This window comes from Ctenopharyngodon idella, chromosome 15 (genome assembly GCF_019924925.1).
Source record: "Ctenopharyngodon idella isolate HZGC_01 chromosome 15, HZGC01, whole genome shotgun sequence".
Classification (NCBI taxonomy): Eukaryota; Metazoa; Chordata; class Actinopteri; order Cypriniformes; family Xenocyprididae; genus Ctenopharyngodon; species Ctenopharyngodon idella.
In genome coordinates this window covers 7,559,493-7,580,256 of record NC_067234.1, presented here as the reverse complement: position 1 = coordinate 7,580,256, position 20,764 = coordinate 7,559,493, and the positions used below count along the sequence as shown (strand labels likewise).

Sequence of the window (20,764 nt, the reverse complement as noted above, 5' to 3'; positions counted from 1 at the left end):
TAAAAAAAACAAACAAATATAATTTGGTCTTTCCACAGACGATATATGTACATGTTTTAATATTTAGACCACTTCTATTATTGATTGCTACCAGGATGTGAAGAGATATTTTTGATGAAATCCGAGAGGTATCTTAACCACACATAGGCAGCAAGTCATTGCACTTTTCAAGGTCCAGAAAGGTAGCAAAGACATTGTTAAAATGGTCAACATGACTACAGTGGTTCAACCTTTGTTATGAAGCAACTAGAATACTTTTTGTGCGCAAAAACAAAACAAAAATAAAGACTTTATTCAACAATTTCTTATCTTCCCTGTAGGGGTGACCCTGAATAGTCAACAATTCGAAGCTTTGAAAGGAGGAGCCTGATTCGACTACCAATCTCACAGTCGAATCTTCGCAGAGGTATTATGAAACAAGATATGGGGGTACTCAATATCTGATCTTACATAGACGTACCGGTTCTCTCCCAATAGGTTAATATACAGCCTATTATGATAATGCTGTAAATAAAAATGTGAAAAGAAAGATGCTTTAAATAAATATTTTTTAATGTGCGTGAATAAATCCAACCACCCCTGTGACAGGGTTAAGTTTCACTTTCCATGATCCGTGACCAACAGAGGAGCATCTTGGCGGCAGGGATTAAGTCTTTAACAATGTCTGGGATGAGAAAATCTAAAGTGTAGAATTGGATGCACTTTGAAATGGTAAAAGATAATCCAAAAAACGTAAAATGCAAGTTATCACTCAACAACGTCAAACAATGCGGCGCGCTTCTGCCGGCCAGCATTATCCAGCTGACTAGCACACTATTTGAAAAGACTCAAATGGACACGGGCAGATCGAGTGAAAGACTGGATTTTTCTCTCTCAATCAGGTAGGGTACAAGTGATTTCAAAACATTTCAGCCGGTTCTAATTTAATGTTTGGATGCTGTGAATGTTTAGCTAAAAAGACTGCCACTCTAGTTTAGCTTTATTGTCTAAAGTTAAAAAGACAAAGAAAGTTGACAATTCTGTATACTTTCATTATTTTAATTTTTTTTTTAAATTTATTTATTGATCACTCTGGGTTATCTAATTTAACTGCTTGTGTTTTGAATAGGATATGTTCCCCTGCACTTTAGTTATTTTGCACATGTGACTTGATTATGACTTTCATTTTTTTTAATTATTTTTTTTTGCATAACAAAATAAAACCTGTAGCTGTAATTTGCCTTTTTTGCCAAATGATTTTGTCAAATAAATATTGTAAAAAGATAGTTCACCAAAAAATGGGTGGTTAACAACAGAAGAAAGAAACTACAGGTTTGGAACAACTTGAGGGTAAGTAAATGACAAAATGTTCATTTTTGGGTGAACTATACCTTTAACCACGTTTAGTGTTTGTTCTTCCCTCATATTTAAAATATTTTAAAAATATAAAATATTTTACTCATACTTTGATGGCTTAATCAAACTTGTAGGGTCTAAAAGCAAATATCCTCTCTGAACATCACTTTTGGTCACTACTGTATAACAAATTGCACTAGTGACATTATCAATAACATTAATAGAAGACAATGAAACTGAATGGAGAATCAGTACCTGCACACAAAATGAATGAGATCCCAATAATCAGAGTGATGACTAAGAAGATGAGAAGTATCACCACCCATAGTTTGAGTTTCCACACCACCACCTCATTCAGTTCTGTCTTCAGGCTCTGCAGCTCCCTTCGCCACTGCAATCACAGAGCGGAACGGCCACAAGGTTTTCTTACTGTATCTCAAGTGTTGTACATATTTGCTATTGCAAACACTGATTGCAGTTCCAGGTATCTTGACAACACGTCCTCTTAAGAACCAAATAGTGCACATAACTGGACTAATATACCACCACACCACAATACATTTCACTTGCACATTATTTCCCCATGTAGACATATCAAAGTAATGGATTCTAGCTTTTCAGATTTACCTTTGAGGTTTCAGTTGAAGAATCATTTTCGACATCAACTCCATCTACACTGTGCTGTTCCCTATTGTTCTCAGTGACCTGAAAACACACAAATTCAGACAGACAGGTCAAAGTAAACTAAAGGAGCAGTTTGCTGCTTCATTTCTGCATGAGGTACAAGGTGTCATGGCAGACATATCATGTGAAGTTTACTTGAATAACGTGTGATACTGCATATGGTATCTAGATTAGTTGCACACTTTTTTGCATTTGTCAGCCAGGCATGCATATTTATTATTTGAGTCATTGCATATCAAGTTTCAGCATGAGACAGAGTGGAAGAACTAGCTTATGTAGTTGAATGAATGAAACTATCATGGTTTTGTGCCAAAGCAAAACCATTTTGAAATTCATTGCAAATATGTCAAAATGGTTTTGCTTTGGCACAAAGTCATCATAGATTCATTCATTTTAAAGCCTTTCCTGTAGCTTAAACGGTAGAGAATGGCATTAGCAACAGCAAGGTCATGGATTCAACTCCCAGGGAATGCATGAATGATAAAATGTATACCTTAAATGCAATGTAAGTCACTTTGGATAGAAGCATCTGGCAAATGTAAATGTAAATCATTTATTTCTTCAGCCAATCAAAAGTTATGAGTAAGAGGAATTTACCTGTGGTGTTGACAGAAGATGAGAAACTTCATCTGTCCCCGACCCAACGTGGTATGTGCAAGCTCCATTTCCTGGAATCAACTGTGAACATTTGCACAGCGGTAAATCACAATATTACACAATATACACATATATAAAGAGAAAAATATTGCCCTGTACAGTCGCAGTATATAAATAAAGTATATCTAGACAAAGGCCACTAACAAATTACATAAAAAAGTCCATGATAAAGAAAAGGGTAAATCTTTTAAAAATGGCCCATTTTATAAAGCCAAAAATGGCAAAATATTTAGTGGTCTTTAAATGGGCTTAACCATTTTAATCACAAATCACTGGTTAGGAAATCAGCAAGAATTGCATAAATACTGTAGATAAAGTAATTTAACATGTAATAGCCTATGGTTCAAATATGGACTCTGACCAGGCCAAAACATGAGCTTGATGGACTTGTTCTAATGGGCAGAAGTATTGTCTAGTTGAAAAATATCATCTGATCATTTCTCTTTAGATAACTTTTCATTTGTGAAAAGCAAGCCATTCTGCAATATTCTCCTGTACTCCAAAGCATTACAGTTTTTTTTATTTTTTATTTCCTAAACACTAAAATTGGTACTTGAGGCCCACTCAGTGAAACCATTTACTCATGTACACAGTTCTCTACATTACACACATCATTCAAAACTAACAGCTCTTGGGTTTCATTTGGAAAACACTGGAATTTAAATGGCACACTCATTTACCGATTACCTGCACCCACCGATCGTGTGAAAACACTTACACATAATTTGTTCGCTTAGAAATCAAAATTCATTGTTTTGAGAAGGAAATATTTTTTTTACCCCCTTGCATTGCTGTTTATAGTGTAAATATACCTAATTCACTTAGATATCAAAACTGTGTTTTGAGAAACAAATACACTTTTCACCCTTGCATATCTGTTTATTTTGTAAACATATACAGAATATGCATTCAAGTGAAGTCACCTCTATTTCTATAGCGCTTAACAGATAACTGATAATTCTTTATATTTGAAAGCCAATAACTGATATATTGGCCAATAAATCTAAATCAAATTTTTTATATAATTTCTGAGAGCCTGATTACAAAAACAAGTCTCACCATTAAAAGCCATGTCCCAAGCACATAATTAGAATGTTCTCATTATAACATTATGTAACCTATTTGACAGGCTTTGCACTTTTTTAAGTGATTTCAATCACATTTCAAGCAATTCAAAACCATCTGAAGTGTCTCAGCTGAAGGAAATAATCCATTATTTATTGGCTTTAATATATCGGCCAAATTTTCTTATCAGGCCAATAACATTAAAAATGAACATATCAGCCGATACCGATATGGTGGCCCATATATCATGCATCCCTATCAATACAGATAAAAAGCGGCTTCACAATATAGTGACAAACTCCTGTACACTCCACTGCACACTGAACAAGCAAAAGACACAATATAGTAGTGTTTTACATTTTTTCACATCCATGTGTAGTTTGATGTGTTTATGGCTAATTATTTGATGGCTTGTGTGAGTTACTATGCAAAAACACCATTTTTAGAAAAGTTAAATAGTTTTGAATGAAGTGTTTGCTTTTTCATGAGATGTGTGAGACTTTTTGCATGTTGTGTGCATGTTTTGTGTTGACAGTTTCGAGAAATGGTTAGAGAAAAGCCATAGTTTCAGAAATTGTAAGCTATTAAAAAAAAGAATAAAAAAACTGTAAATTACTTTTCAGTTAATTATTTCACCAATACCAGCAGCTAAAAAGTGTGTGTGTGTTCCTGTATTCAAGTCATTTCATGTGAAATGTTAATTTCTAATGTATTTTTATAAAATAATAATAAAATAACAGATAAGAAAAAGAAATGTGTTACGTGAAAAATTATGTGTCACTTATCCACATAATATGACAATTTATGACCGCGTACCATGGTAATCCTGCAAACCAGCCTAAGATTGTTTTCTGGTCTTAGCTGATCTCCAAGCTGGCTTCATAAGTTTTCAGGAGAATCATTAAACTAGCTGAAGACAAGCTTGGCCAGGCTAGGAGACCAGTTTAAACCAGCAAATATCTTAACGCTTAGCTCAACCAAAACAAGCATACCAGCTTAGATTTTTCAGCTAGGGACATGGTATTCTATAAAGTTGGAATACAATGTACATAAGCATGGTGATCATTCAGGTCACAGTAGCCTTTGTCTTTAAGTACTAAGGTACAAGTACAGTACTTTTTGTACGGAATTAATAAGTAAAATTTAAGTTTTTACATAGATCCTTCGATCAAACAACAATCCAATTCCCTCAGGTTAAAACTAATGTTCTGAGTACAACTGACCGTGTTCGAGCTTGCCCGCAGACACCATGAGAAACTAATCAATAAGAATAGATTAGAATGAGTAAAAGAAACATTTTTACCAGTTTACCTCAATCGTTTGGCCACCCGAGACGTTATTGTTGTCACAGACAACTTCAAAAGTCTTCTCCAGCGCGTCGCTCATACTTCCATAGTCACTATTCCAACAGACAACCTGTGAATTACACCCGGAACTGACTGATGCAACGTGTAAAGACGCTATTCACCTGGTTTGTGTTGTGGTTAGAAAACAATGCCGTGTTCACAACTGTTACATTTAGTTAATAAAGAATAAATAAGCGGATTCCAGATTTCTTCTCAATGTGGATGCGGCTAATAATGATATATAGGTAAACTCCAAGTGTTAAAGTGTGTCTCGTATTTCAGTTGCGGGTGTCTGTGTGCAATGAAACGAAACTGAAGGGATGAAACAGCTGGGATGTTACATACAGGAACTGTGAGTGTAGGTCATGAATTTGCTGAGGTCGTAAAGTTAATTGTCTTCCGCTGACGACTGTGATTCATATTTACACCAATGACACCAAATGTGTTGGCATTAAAATTTTTCCAAGTAAACAGGTGTCAATCCATCGCTCCCCTTGTGGACACATATAGGTGCTGCATTTTGAGCACATGTAAGTAGGCTACTGAATTCAACCAGCAATGAAAATTCAGTCACATTCTCACCCAAGTGTATTTCAAAAACAGCATTTCATCCGTGGAACACAAAATTTGGTTTTGAGGTTTTAAAGTGTGTTCACACTGCATTACAGAGATTGAGGACTGTGGCTGAATGTCGAACTCTAAATGTTTACACAACCCCTACCCCTGCCCCTTTGATCGCGTAAGTGCTCTTTGCGGTCACATCGCGTTGACCCTGTGTTCCAATTTCTCCTCCCCCGGAACGCGATTTCTACCGAGGGAGACCCGCAACCACATCCCCACATCCCGCCCCAATTGACATTTTGATATGTAATCTTTAAATGGAAAATCTATTCATATTTAAGCTTTTGTTTGGGATTTCTGACTTTCATTGTAATGAAAAAAAGCCATTCTGCAAAATAACTTTTATTGATCAGAGTGAACTATGAGAAACTATAATTGCTCAAGATTAACCATTACAAACCATTGTATGTAATAAAGGAAAGCATCTGGTAAGCGTAAATAAAGCTCTTTATTCAGTCTTATACGAATAATAAAAGGTAATTGCAGTACAGTAGCTTTGCAGTCACAGTGATACATCCCAGGCTTTTTCATTTAATAAAGTATCTTTGCATAGCAACAGAGACTGCTGGTATATTGCTGCCACTATTTTGTTTGTATTTAGCTTGTTTACCATGTTTGCAAGATTTAACAAAAAGAAAACATCAGAAAGTAAAAGTGCAGTTAGTGACTTCTGATTTTGTAATTTCAACTACACACCCTACAGCCAAACCAATGTCAGCAAATCCAAACACTCAAAATGACTGACAGGTCGCCTAAAGAGCGTTTCTGTTTGGCTAGTTTTCCGATTGTCCAAAAAAGTGCAGGCCAGCCCCATTTTTTGCTATTTACAGAGCCTAGGCCTGTCACAGAGGCATGAGTGACATTTTAAAACACTTATTTCAGTGCTATTTGTCTTGTTACAAGTCATAAACTGAATAACATGAATATTCATATAGGGTAAAGGCTCAAAAAGTGCTTTCAAAAAGGAGAATGCTTTCCAAAGCTGAAAGTGCTCTCATTTTCTGAACAGCAAAAAGTTTCCAACATAAGTTTACTTGAAAAATAAGAAAGCAAGAAAATCGAGGCATATGAATAACCCTACAAAACTAAAATCTAATCCGACCTCTTGAGAAAACATAACTATTTTACATTTTGGTGGAATTGGTGGCAAATTGTATGAATAATACAATGTGATTTTTACGAAAACGAGTTTTAGAGAAAAGTAAGCATGAAGGTCCATCACAAACCTAACTCACAGTGAGGCGTAAGCAGGTCATACGAAGACGTACAAATGAGATTGTAATTCATATAAATTCACCACCAACTCACCAAAACGTAAATTGTGATGATAACTTCTAAAACTTTGTGCTATAGCAATATTAAGTTCCCAAATCCACAATCTTAAAAGAGAAGAATTCAGTCCTGGCATTCAGACACTGTCCGTCTTCATCCATCTTGGAGTCTGTTTGATAGAAACTCCATTAATTCGGCTGTTGTCTGGAATAACCTTCTCACATTTCTAGTTTGCTAAAGCAATGCGTATCTTGCAAAATAATCCATTTTGATGAGCTTTAGCCTATCACGTCTATTCTGAGCTGTTTTCTGCATCCAGCACTTCCTTGTCGTCTTTCACTTCTGCCCTGTCCTCTTCCTTCTCTTCTTCTTGGGCCTGTTTACAATCAGAAGGTTCAAATCCTCCCCTAGTTACTTCTTCCACTTTTTCTGTATGGGTTACTTCAGTCCTCTCGTTTTCTTGGGGTACATCTCTGTGCTCTGTCCTGTCGTTTGCCTGCTTTGGGTCATTGGTGGGTTGAGCAGAGTCTGTTTTATCTTCTGTGTCCACCTGAAAAGGCCCAACAATCAATTCCCCTTCATCCCCATTCTGCTGTTGAGTATCTGGTTGAAATGGAGAGTCATATCCTTCATTCATTTTTGTCTCGTCACTTGCTGACTTCCTGTGTAGCCGTGTGGGCAGCCGTCGCTTGAAAGACAGCCTAGCTCGACTCTGTGGAGTGAATACACAAAATCAGACTAGCCGAGTTGATTCCATACACAAGTTTAATAAACTACAGACTGCAACTGACATATTTAGTTAGATGCCATAGAACAGAACCTTATAAATAAATCACTCTACATCGGCTGCAACTTCAGAGCCAGCAGTTAATTAATTCCAGCAGTTTGGCATTAGCATTTTGCTAAGCTAACAACACAATACTCTGAAAGCATAAAAATACACAATTACTGGGTAAAATGAAGGCTGTAACCAAATATTTATTATTTACCAGGACTAAATGTATCATTGAATGATATCATTCTTCACGACTAGTCAACCATCCTGGTTGAGCCAGCTGCAGTGCATACTGGGATCGATTTCTGTGACAAATTTAGAAGGCATTATAATGTTGCGGCCTATAGCTTTTGGTATAGCCTGTGTGTTGGGAGTGCACCTATGATGCAATAAAATGCTGTCAAAATGGACAGATTAGGTTTTGCAGACAGAACTGTTGTGTTGCTCTTGACTGACAGCAGTCCATTATTGGATTATACTAGATTTTAAGGATATACAACAAAAATAGGATTTAGTAGTTTTATGTTAAACCTGGACCATTGTCAACCTACAGTAAGCTATGTATAGTATGTAATCCTAGCGTACCGGATATAGCAGTACATCAGGGGTTTTTAGCCATAAGCCCCCATCGAAAAAGTGTCAAAATATTTTGATACTGCTTTTTTTTTTATGCTGTTATGGATATATTTATATAAATGTCCTACAGTACTTCCTACAGTGGATTGTAGGTAAATATCAGTTTGTTTTCTGTCTTATAAAATATCCTGTTACTATGGTGTGAGAAATCGCCGAAAACTCTTCAGTGTGTGAGTGAACTGTCCGAATGAATCAAACTAAATCACAAACAAATTCAGAACTTTTTGCAAACCTGTTCGTCAGATGAGATCAAAAGAGAGATTTTAAATCTGGCATCATTAGTTCTGATTCTGATAGAAAACAGACACAACATGATGGTGAAATATTATAAGGATATACAGGATATAATATACAGGATAATCTCCATTGTCAGATAAGTATTTATCAGTAATATTTTACTGGGGCACAGCAGTGTTTCACTGGGTCTTTTGCCAAGTAAGACATGTTCCTGGAGCAACATATTTTGTTGATCCTGGAACAACATTCCTGTCCGAAAATGTAGTCGTAACCCTATCCCTATCCCCTGGGCTTGACATGAACTTTTTTGCACACCAGCCACAGTGGCTAATGGTTTTCCAAAGTTACTAGCTACTCAGAATTTTCACTGGCCACAGTTTTGACATGGATACCATGGGGGAAAACTGCCATATAGCTATTTTTAATATTATCTCATAATGTGGCAACTAGTATAGACTGCTGTCACTTAAAGACCTGACACACAAATCCATTTAAACTGTTACATGTGAGTTTTCTTTCTCAACTGTTTACATTCATTCAAACATAACTGACTGTGTTTACGTGAACACTCGCCAAGACCAGCATTTTGACTTTATTTTTTGTGTATTTCACTGTTTAAGTGTAATAAGCAGTGAAAAAGAACTCAATTTAGTGCTGAGAGGTGGCTTTATGTGCGCACACTATGGGTATGACCACAAAATCTGCACAAATGAGTAAAATTATGCGCGATACGTGCAATCCCATGCCGAAATTCAAGACCTGTAACACCAACAATATTCATCTGGAGCAAATGAAACGAGTGAGTGAGGGGAGGCGGGTTTGTGTGTCAACTCGCTATCGAAGAGATGAGAGAGCGAGAACGCGCAGCTGGTATCGTGTATCTATTCTGTGGAAAATGAGTATTGGGGGCGTTTCAGATATTCCTGTATTGATATGTATCGAAAAATCAATATTTTTGACAACACAACATTGCACCTATTTTATTTCAGATGCCCTTTTAAAAGACTGCAATTGAAAAATGTATATTATTTTATATATGTATATTATATATCAGTGGCGTGCAGTGGTGTTCTGAAATGAGGAGGTACATTTTTTATTTATTTATGAATCAATGTAAATTCATGTGCATTACTCTTAACGTTGACACATCTTCCTTGTTAAATTAACATTACTTTACATTACATCAAAAAAGAAAAAAATAAACCAAATACAATTCTATTTTGTAATTTTACATTAACAATGTATTGTAATAAATGTTCTATTTATCAAAACCAAGTCAATCTCATCAAGTTAGTGTTTTAAGCATTTCTACATTCATTCTAAAATAATAACTAAAGGCAATAACAATTTAAACAATATATTTTATTTGTGCATTGATGTTTTTCTTTTTAATTGTCAACTTAGGCTATTGTGGATCATCAGTCATGCTCTGTAAACACCGTCTGTCACGGACACAAATTGTATTTTTAATTTCACCAAGCTGATTACACTAAAAAAAAAAAAAAAAACCCGCAGTCATCACGCTTTCAGTCCATTTCAAGTTTGATTTTGACGTGACATAAAGCGGTGATATCTAACTGGGTGATCTGTTTACTTACTTTTCAATTAATCTTCCCATTGACGCCATCATTTGTTCATTCAAACTGACGCACGGAAAGTGCACGTCAACAAGAGGCAGGATTTATCGCACAAACCAATCATATCCAATCATAACCAATTACATCCAATCATAGCGCGATGGAGACATTGCCTCCTCTCACGTGACTTTCCCCCATTCATTCTTAATTACCCCCCACAAAACCCAACGCACGCTATAGGGGTCTAATGGTTTTTTATGAGTGGAAAGGGAGGCATGACTCCTGCAGTAACTTTACCTGCAGGTGTCGCTGTTGGGCAGTGTTCCTTAAGAAATACGAGTGACTTGCGCTCTTTTTAATGTCATAATTTGAAATATTTGTGTAATAATTTTGTGTTGTTTGTAATATGGATTATTTTCTCATCCTATTTTTTTGGAGGAGGCACTGCCTCCCTTGCCTCCTCGGAGGAAACGCCCCTGTTATATATAAAATTCAACCCGCCAAAGTGGCTAGTAGGAGTGGCTGCGTTACACGCCATTGCTGAAATCCACCTACATTTGGTAGGTTGGTGGGTGTTAATGTCAAGCCTACCCCTAAACCTAACCCTACCTATAACTTACCCCTAAAATCAGAGGGAAAGGATAGGTGAATAACACTTGATCCAGGAACATGTTGGTGAAATCAAGAACAGTACATGATGCAGTGTGAAATACGCAATGATAAACATTTCAGAATGTTTAAAAAAGTTTAAATTCGCAGTTAATTTTACTACCAATTCTTTTGTCACACTGAAATTGTAAGGCCAAGGTGAGCCAAATGCATTATGGGATATAGTTTTCAATGCAGCATGTTCTGCATATATACTGCATAACCATACAGCATAGTTCAGCAGCTAAATACTCCTTTAACCGAGTACAAATGTACGGAGTTAATATTGTGCCATAATTAAACAAACAAATCCAGCATTTTGCAAACAAACACGATCTGCTTTGCAAAGGAAAACTTGACTCGCAAACAAACATTAAGTGATGTCCAAATACAAAGGTCAGTTTGAGTGAAAACGCAGAGGAGTAACAAATATATGTATTGTGTTTTACAAATATAAATAAATGAGCCTACATCATATTTCACAAATGAATACAAACCATCCTACAAATGGCATGTAATCTTTGAACAAATAACAAATCTAGTGCATACAAACACACACCTGTCAGTTACGAATATAAGACACTTGCCTTTTTATGAGATCTCTTGGCTTGATTTTCTCACAAATATGTGCAGGCAGCAATCTTGATAACATCACTTGGCTCGCTCTGGCTACTCCAGTTATCTCTGTATGTTTATGTATAACTGCCAGCAACATGTTATACAAAACATGTTATAAAACACCAATCTGCCTCTTTTCATTTTCATTTAAACATATTGATAATAGCCACACAAATTTGGTTCAGGCAACACTTACATAGATTATCTTCACTGCATGTACAGTACCATTCAAAAGTTTGTAAACATTAAGGTTTGGACATTATTTACAATGACCACACTCGGGCCCTAAAGTTAGCAGCCAGAAAAATGGAGCGCAGCTGGAAGAAATCAAAACTAGAAGTATTTCGTATTTCGTGGAGAGAGAGAATGATTGAGTACAGAAAGGCCTTAAAATCTGCTAGATCTGCCTATTTTTCAAAACTCTTAGAAGAAAATAAACACAACCCTAGGTATTTATTTGATACAGTGGCTAAATTAACAAGAAATAAAGCTTCAACTTCTGATGTTTCCAAAGAGCACAGCAGTAATGACTTTATGAACTTCTTTACTTGCAAGATTGATAATATTAGAGAAAAAATAATAACCATGCAACCGTCTACTACAGTATCGTGTCAGATAGTGCATTGTAGTGTCCCTGAGGAAAAATTCAATTCATTTACTGCTTTAGGAGAGGAAGAATTGTCTAAACTTGTTAAATCATCAAAATCAACAACATGTATGTTAGACCCTATACCGACTAAGCTATTGAAAGAAATGCTTCCAGAGGTCATAGACCCTCTTCTCAATATCGTCAATTCATCTTTATCATTAGGATACGTACCAAAAACTTTTAAGCTGGCTATTATTAAACCTCTTATTAAAAAACCACAACTTGATCCTAGAGAATTAGTCAATTACAGGCCGATCTCAAATCTCACTTTTCTGTCAAAAATACTAGAAAAGGCAGTATCATCACAGCTATGTTCCTTTTTAGAAAGAAATGGTATCTGTGAGGATTTCCAGTCAGGATTTAGACCGTACCATAGTACTGAGACTGCTCTCATTAGAGTTACTAATGATTTGCTCTTATCATCAGATCGTGGTTGTATCTCTCTATTAGTGTTACTGGATCTTAGTGCAGCATTTGACACTATTGATCACAATATTCTTTTAAATAGACTCGAAAATTATGTTGGCATTAGTGGAATTGCATTGTCATGGTTCAAATCATACTTATCTGACCGTTATCAGTTTGTAGTAGTAAACGAAGACATGTCATATCGATCACAAGTTCAATATGGAGTACCACAAGGCTCAGTACTAGGACCGTTACTGTTCACTCTGTACATGCTACCCTTGGGAGATATCATTAGGAAGCATGGCGTTAGTTTTCACTGTTACGCTGATGATACTCAGCTCTATATTTCTTCGCGCCCTGACGAAACTTACCAATTCACAAAATTAACGGAGTGCATAGCTGATATAAAAAATTGGATGACCAGTAATTTCCTACTACTAAATTCAGAAAAAACAGAGATTCTAATTTTTGGACCAAAAACTTCTTCACGTAATAACCTAGAATATTGTCTAACACTTGATGGCTGCTCTGTTAAGTCTTCGTCGTCAGTTAGGAGCCTAGGTGTGCTCTTTGATACCAATCTTTCATTTGAAGGCCATGTTACTAGCATCTGTAAAACCGCATTCTTCCATCTTAAAAATATATCTAAACTACGACATATGCTCTCAATGAAAAATGCAGAACAGTTAGTTCATGCGTTCATGACCTCAAGGCTAGATTACTGTAACGCTCTACTGGGTGGTTGTTCTGCTCGCCTGATAAATAAACTACAGCTCGTACAAAATGCAGCAGCTAGAGTTCTTACTAGAACCAGGAAGTATGACCATATTAGCCCAGTTCTGTCAACACTGCATTGGCTTCCTGTTAAACATCGTATAGATTTTAAAATCTTGCTAATTACTTACAAAGCACTAAATGGTTTAGCTCCCCAGTACCTGAGCGAGCTCCTAATTCATTATAGTCCTTCACGTCTATTGCGATCTCAGAATTCAGGCCAGCTGATAATACCTAGAATATCAAAATCAACTGCAGGTGGTAGATCCTTCTCCTATTTGGCACCTAAACTCTGGAACAATCTTCCTAGCATTGTTCGGGAAGCAGACACACTCTGTCAGTTTAAATCTAGACTAAAAACGCATCTCTTTAACCTGGCATACACATAACACATTACCAATTTATATTTCCAAATCCGTTAAAGGATTATTAGGCTGCATAAATTAGGTCAGCCGGAACCGGGAACACTTCCTATAACACCTGATGTACTCGTTACATCAGAAGAAGAATGGCATCTACGCTAATATTAGTCTTTCTGTTTATCCCGAGGTTTACCGTAGTCAACCGGATCCGGGCCGTATCCAGGTGAGACCAAGGACCTGCACCTTGACACGACCACAACGCAGCCCTGAAGTATCAGCAGAGATTGAGTCAACTAGATCATCCCCTGTGAAGGCCTCATCGACACGACAGCCACGACACAGTTCCTCAACAACCATCCATACCGGCGTGATGAATACGATCCTCAATTGGATGGAACTGAAATAAATACTTTTAATGTTGCGATCCTATTGGACTTATGATAGCAACCTGAATTGTAACAAAGCACTGTTGGCCAGAGGAGAACTGGCACCCCGACTAAGCCTGGTTTCTCCCAAGGTTTTTTTCTCCATTTTAACACCAATTTGCCACTTGTCTGCCACCTGATGTCACCTGATGGAGTTTGGGTTCCTTGCCGCTGTCGCCTCTGGCTTGCTTAGTTGGGGACACTTGACTTGACATTTTGATATTCAACAGTGCTTTTGATCTGCCTGCATTGACACTATTCTTTAAGAGCTGCTGTGCAGTCAAACAATGTACCAGTTATCAATGTAAAGCTGCTTTGACACAATCTACATTGTAAAAAGCACTATATAAATAAAGGTGACTTGACTTGACTTGACTTGACTAGACTTGACTTATATTCTATCTTTTATTTCCCCTATTCCATTGTATTTGTGCAACTTTTAAAAGCGCTATAAAACAAAGTTTATTATTATTATCAACATGTTTCGGGGCTTCTCTCGGGAGACTAGCGTAAATTGACCCATAGCAAAGCGCCATCTGCTGTTTTGGAAGAGAAAGTTGCTCTGCATTTGTGAGAAAATCTGCCTGCACACATTTGTGAGAAAATCAAGCCAAGAGATCTCATAAAAAGGCAAGTGTCTTACAATCATAGGCGTAATTTGCGGGTGGGACATGTCCCCACCACTTTTTGCCAGGGTCGATATTGTCCCCACCACTTTTTTTGAAACTCTCACGGCACGGATGTATACTAATACAAAAGAAACATCTCTGGTTGATTAGCAATTCATTCGTTTGTGTTAAATAATAGGCGATCTGGCGCTGGGATGTGTTGTTTTTGAAATCATGTTGAGTGCTCGTTGCCGCTGTTATCAGTGGTGCAACAGTGTTCTCTTTGCGCTCGTGCACACTGCGCAGTATTCACACGGACGAGTGCTTCAATCTATTGCTTAAAGCTGTTGCGGCCGGAGAGACTCTATTCGTTCCGGTGAAATCACAAACAAAATGCACATAAACGTGTCTCTGCTCTTGATAAATAATCACTGATGAACATCTTTGGTTTTAATGAGAAAAAATAAAATAAATAACACCAGGGCGGATTAGAACCCAGAACCCAGAACCTCTGGCATGCTGAACAAAAATTCTACCTCTAGTCCATCAGGACAATCTAATGTTGATTGCGGATTTACATATTTACTGACTAATGTAAATATTTTCGAGACTAACAATATATTGTATTATAGTAGATGTAAGGACGAAACTATCATATTAAACATGAGGTCTATGTCAATAAATTTTGTGCATTTATTATTGTAATGATACACACACATTCCTGATACACACACATTCCTGTCCCACCCACTTTTTAAAACAAAGTTACGCCACTGCTTACAATCATAACAGACAGGTGTGCATTTGTATGCACTAGATTTGTTATTTGTTCAAAGATTACATGCCATTTGTAGGATGGTTTGTATTTTTTTGTGAAATATGATGAAGGCTCATTTATTTATATTTGTAAAATACAATACATATATTTGTTACTCATCTGCGTTTTCGCTCAAACTGACCTTTGTATTTGCACATCACTTTCTGTGTGTTTGCGAGTCAAGTTTTCCTTTGCAAAGCAGATCGTGTTTGTTTGCAAAATGCTGGATTTGTTTGTTTAATTATGGCACAATATTAACTCCATACAAACGACACCTAACATGGCTGGATTTTGTTGTGAATGCACCCAGGAGAGATAGAGAGGGAGAGATGCAGAAGTGGCCTGATTGGATTACAGTTTGTTATGTCCTCGGGCAGTGCATGGACAGTCTCTATAGGCTTACTCAGAGCTTAAGCCCACAATACTGGCTGCACGCAAAGGGACATGCACCTTCATGCTGATCTCATCACATCTCGTTCTGCACACATCAGAGATTCTCTGAGAAACAGCAAGCCTATAAAAGGTTACTGCTGCACTTTCAAGAGATCAGGTTTTGCCATTCACATTAGTCTGCAACAAATACAGGTTTTCAATGACCAGTTAAACTTAGTCCATCACCCACAGTCATATACTGTATATGTGATTACAGCCTTGCAAATACCAGTAATTATTTACTGATGCAATCCTAATCCTGTCACAGTATGTTTGAAATTCATATACTTATAATTTAAATAGTGATGGAAAACAAAAATTAAGATGGTAGGAAAAATTTTAATTTTCTGCACTCTTGCAAAAGTATTGCATCCCCATGACACATTGTATTTTCTCTCAAAAGTATTGCGTTCCCTTGAGAAAATGTTTTCTCGCACAACATTTGCGTTTTCTCTCAAAAGTATTGCGTTCCCCCATGAAACTTTGCATTCACAGTATGATTGTAATTCATATACTTCCACCATGAAGTTTAGCATTTTCTCGCAAAAGTATTGCATTCCCTTGAGAAAATGTGCATTTTCTCATGCAACATTTGCGCTCTCTTGCAAAATAATTGTATTACCCTATGCAACTTTGCGTTTTCTCGCAAAAGTATTGCGTTCCCTTGAGAAAATTATTGTTTTTCTCACACAACTTTTGTGTTTTCTCGCAAAAGTATTGCGTTCCCCCATGAAACTTTGTATTCTCTCACAAGTCTTGCGTTTCCCCCATGAAAATGTGCGTCTTCTCACACAACATTTGTGTTCTCACACTAAAGTATTGCATTCCCCCGTGGAACTTTGCTTTTCCTCCCATCTTATATTTTTTTTTTTAATCATCACTGTGTTCCTTTAGGGGCACCATACTTTTCCCACTGTTCTGAAGTAAGGAATTTTTGTCAGCCATGGTTTACTTAGTGTAAATATTTTGTACTGAATGTATCTGAACCAAATTTTCATTCTGAAGGATAGGTTTGTGTCACATTGCAGGTACGTTCCCAAACAAGAGTGAAGAAAACTATTTAAAGTGTATTTTGTTGCACGTGAAAGTGAGATATGCTAACATTAAGCTAGTTGACCTTGTTGATGTTGGGCAGTGGCGTGCCCTCGACCGGCTGCTCAAAGCTAACCGGCGCCTCATCTTCACAGGACAGCTGAATGGGCTGCAGGGTGGAGCTCACGGAGCTGCAGGGACTGATGGGACAGGAGGCAGTCGGTGGCTGTTTAGACTCTGGACTTTTGGGTGGGGAGAGCAGGACAGTTGGAGAGAGAGCAAGATTGGCCTGCAAGAGAGAAGAAAAGAATGTTTTAAAGATCCTGCAAAATGTTCTTTAATAGAGACAAAACTAGTGGTCAACTGATATGGGTTTTTAAAGGTTGATATCTAGAGAGAAGAGGATGATATAATGCAGATATAAACATAATGAAACTTATTGATGATGAAACGTACATACAATTGTGGGAATTATATGAACAATTCCCTTGCTTATTAATTATGTTTGGCAGTGTGTTGTTAAAGACATACTGTACAAGCAACTGATGTAAAAAAAAAAAAAAAACAAGCTTAAACTTATTTTATTTCAGGTAGTTGCTAAGGCAACAATTCTCTTTTTTTGTTCAGTTTAACCTGAAGTACTAAAATAACTAAAACAAAATAAACTAAAACTAATAAATAAAATTAAGAAAAACTATATAGACATGTTTTTAAAAAAAAAAAAAAAAAAAAAACTAATAAAAATGACAAAAGCACAAAACAAAATTACTAAAACTTTAAAAAATAAAGTGAAAGCAGAAAATATAAAAATAACATTTTTTTTCAAAATATAAACAAAAATATAATATATAAATGATACAAAAAATAACACTATTGAATAGGTTTATATATATATATATATATATATATATATATATATATATATATGGCAATTAAAAGACATTCATCAGACCATTAATAGTAGTATCTTCCTTCTTTTAAGTTCCTTCAATCATCTTCATCTTGACTACACAGATACTGTGTCTTACCCATGTTTGACCTCTTAGGCTATCGGACACAGATTAGGACTAGTTTATATTCCACTGGTGCTCCCTAAAATAAATCAGCATAATCTCAACAAACTAAAAAGACAACAAATGATCGAAATCTTAATGATCTGGTGATTTATCAGGCTATTATCCATATGACTAAAGTATAATGGATATGTATACCTCAATAAACAGCAACTTAAAACACCACCACAAAAAAAAAAAAGCCTTAAGTTCCTCTTGCATTGTAAAATAAAAGAGCCCCATTCAAAATTAATATCTCCTACCTGTACAGGAGAGAACAGGAAGAGAGAGAAACGGCAACCTTTTTGTCCCATGACTGCCTGATGGCTGCAAGTGGAGTCTAGTACAGCTCAGCACTGCTCTGCAGTGGCTAAGCCATTATCTCATTAGATTCCTTGTCTGAGCCAATAGGAGGAGACCGTGCGGACCCGTCCCTTTCATGAGCAGATGTATTCCACGACCAATGACAGGTCAAACTAATTAGATACCTCTCAAAAGAGATGCTGTGTGGGGTTTAGTTGCAGGTATTGGCCTTGCAGTAGTACATTTTAAACTCTAGGAGGCAGAAGAGTTGCATAAAAACCTTGGCTTTGTTTGCAATGGAATATTGTTTACTGCAAAGTGAACGGTATCCCACCTAGTAGTTTTAAGTAAATGTGTGCAAGAAACTACATATTTCAGCAAATAGCTTTATGATGCCACAGATTTCCTATATGAAAGCTGACTTCGGAAATGATACGTGAAATTGATAAGCACCTTACAATGCTGCTAGGATGGCATTTTTCAAATGCTAATCATAAACTTGGATAATCAAGCAGATAGGTCTCACCTGAAGTTTTTCTATGAAGGGTGAACTCTTTATCTTGATCTTAGGAGGATGAGGACAGTTGGATGACTTCTGTACCAGAAAATTCAGTTATTTAAAAGACATTGGATGAGACCATTTACATTCACTACTATAAATCTGGCATAAAGGTATAACAAGGTATATTAACATTAATCAATTACTAAGGGGGCATTTACACAACACCGTTTCCAACTAAAAACATAAAACTTTTTATGCATTTTGGCCATTCATTTACACGATAATTGCGTTTTGGGGACCTGAAAACAGGTTTCAAAGTGCAACTACAAGAATGCGTATTACATGTTCAGTCTATAGGCGCATAGTGTTTCTTTACAAAGTGACATCATCAACTACTGGCCTGGCATGAATAATAGTGTTTTTTAGTCGTTTTCATGGATCCGTATGAACGGGGGTTGTTTTTCACATTGTCGTTGTTGTCTGTATTTGAAAAACTCAAAGGAAATACTTTTCTGCTTTTAGTACGTTTTCGTGTAAACGTACATTAATAGCTCACTCGGTAAACTTAGGGTATGTTTACACGACAGCGATGTAGGGTACAACGGGACTAAAGGCACACCCTAAGAAAAACTTGTTTTTCACTACTCCTATAGTGTATGATTGCAGAAAAAAAAGTGTATATATATATATATATATATATATATATGTTTTTATTGAACAATGGAGCAACAGATTTTGTTTGAAAATAGATCATAAAAGTGTTTTGTTTGTTTAAAAATCTTATAAATATATGAGGTGGCATTGTGGCAAGGTAGGCCTGCTACCCCACGCACGAGGTAAAAGGCATTGATACAAATACTTTAGCTAAAGTAATATGTTTTTAATAATGTCTAAGGTAATACATGTTCAAAACAATCACTTTAACAAAGTTTGTACTATTTTCGGTTTATTTTGATAAATAAAATAATTCATTTTTGTTCAATAAATACTGTCATTAAAATATGTTCATTTTAAAAAATACAAAAACAAAATTATTTAAAAAAGTAAAGATTCTGAAAGCATTTAATGAGATCCCATAATTTAATAAAGCTTTACAGTAGAGACAAATAAATGTTTTATTATATGATATGATTAATAATATCGCATTTTAAAATATGATGGTTTCATTATAATTATCTCTAAGGTGGACACACAACTTAATATATGATATTTACCATCTGAATCTAACCATCTCATGTCAACAAATGGAAAAGACAGCCAGCTATTTATTATCATGTTAATTATTGTGCCTTTAGCCCCAACAGCAGGGGTGCCTTTAACCCCAAATACCATACTTTTATATATTCTTCTGTTATTGAAAAACTGTTGCTTTAATTACCTTGAACAAAACTGAAAAACATTAAGAAGACCTTTGTCTCAAAATATAGACAATAATTTTATCGATTCTCATTTCCTACATAAATCTACAACATTTTAAAAACATTAAATATTAGATCAAATTTGCACAGAATCAACTTGACGATCATGTCAAGCACCAGCCAAATTTCCACATGCATCATCAAAAGCGGTTGTTATGAAAAGTGCTCAGCTGAATTTTTGTGCCATCTAGTGGTTTAAAAGAGAATAAAATCAAATGCGGCTTTTACCCTGGTGCGCCTTTAGCCCCGCTGTACCCGACTAAAAACTGAAAAGCTTTTCCTTTGCGTTTTTGAAAAGTTTTGTGTACAAACGACAATGCTGTCAAAACGAACCCTGTTCACAAGGATCAGGTAAATGACTAAACACACTGTATTATTCATGCCAGGCCAGTAGCTGGCGATGTCACTTTGTAATGAAATACTACGCACCTATAGACTGAACACGTAATACACGTGTGCATGACGTCACCGTTTTCACAAATTTGTGTTTTTGTAGTTTAACACAGAGGCA

General features: G+C 36.2%; 1 protein-coding gene across 4 annotated transcripts in view; it reads right to left on the bottom strand.

The window, feature by feature from the left end:
- The window catches only part of zgc:153184 (uncharacterized protein LOC751652 homolog), a 41,658-nt gene that overhangs the window by 4,578 nt on the left and 16,316 nt on the right, over positions 1–20,764 (bottom strand). The window contains exons 4-10 of one of the 4 annotated variants that reach the window (XR_007925257.1): positions 18,860–18,928; positions 17,064–17,267; positions 5,670–7,692; positions 5,053–5,157; positions 2,617–2,697; positions 1,963–2,040; positions 1,591–1,726 (exon numbers count right to left, since the gene is read on the bottom strand). Coding sequence is in view for 3 of the 4 variants with exons in the window: in XM_051863925.1 (XP_051719885.1) it covers positions 1,591–1,726; positions 1,963–2,040; positions 2,617–2,697; positions 5,053–5,127 (370 nt within the window). In the remaining variant the exon portion in view is untranslated. Of the gene's footprint in view, positions 1–1,590; positions 1,727–1,962; positions 2,041–2,616; positions 2,698–5,052; positions 5,158–5,432; positions 5,569–5,669; positions 7,693–17,048; positions 17,268–18,859; positions 18,929–20,764 lie in introns of those variants that run through there. The other 3 variants (XM_051863925.1, XM_051863924.1, XM_051863926.1) reach the window with 3 other exon arrangements.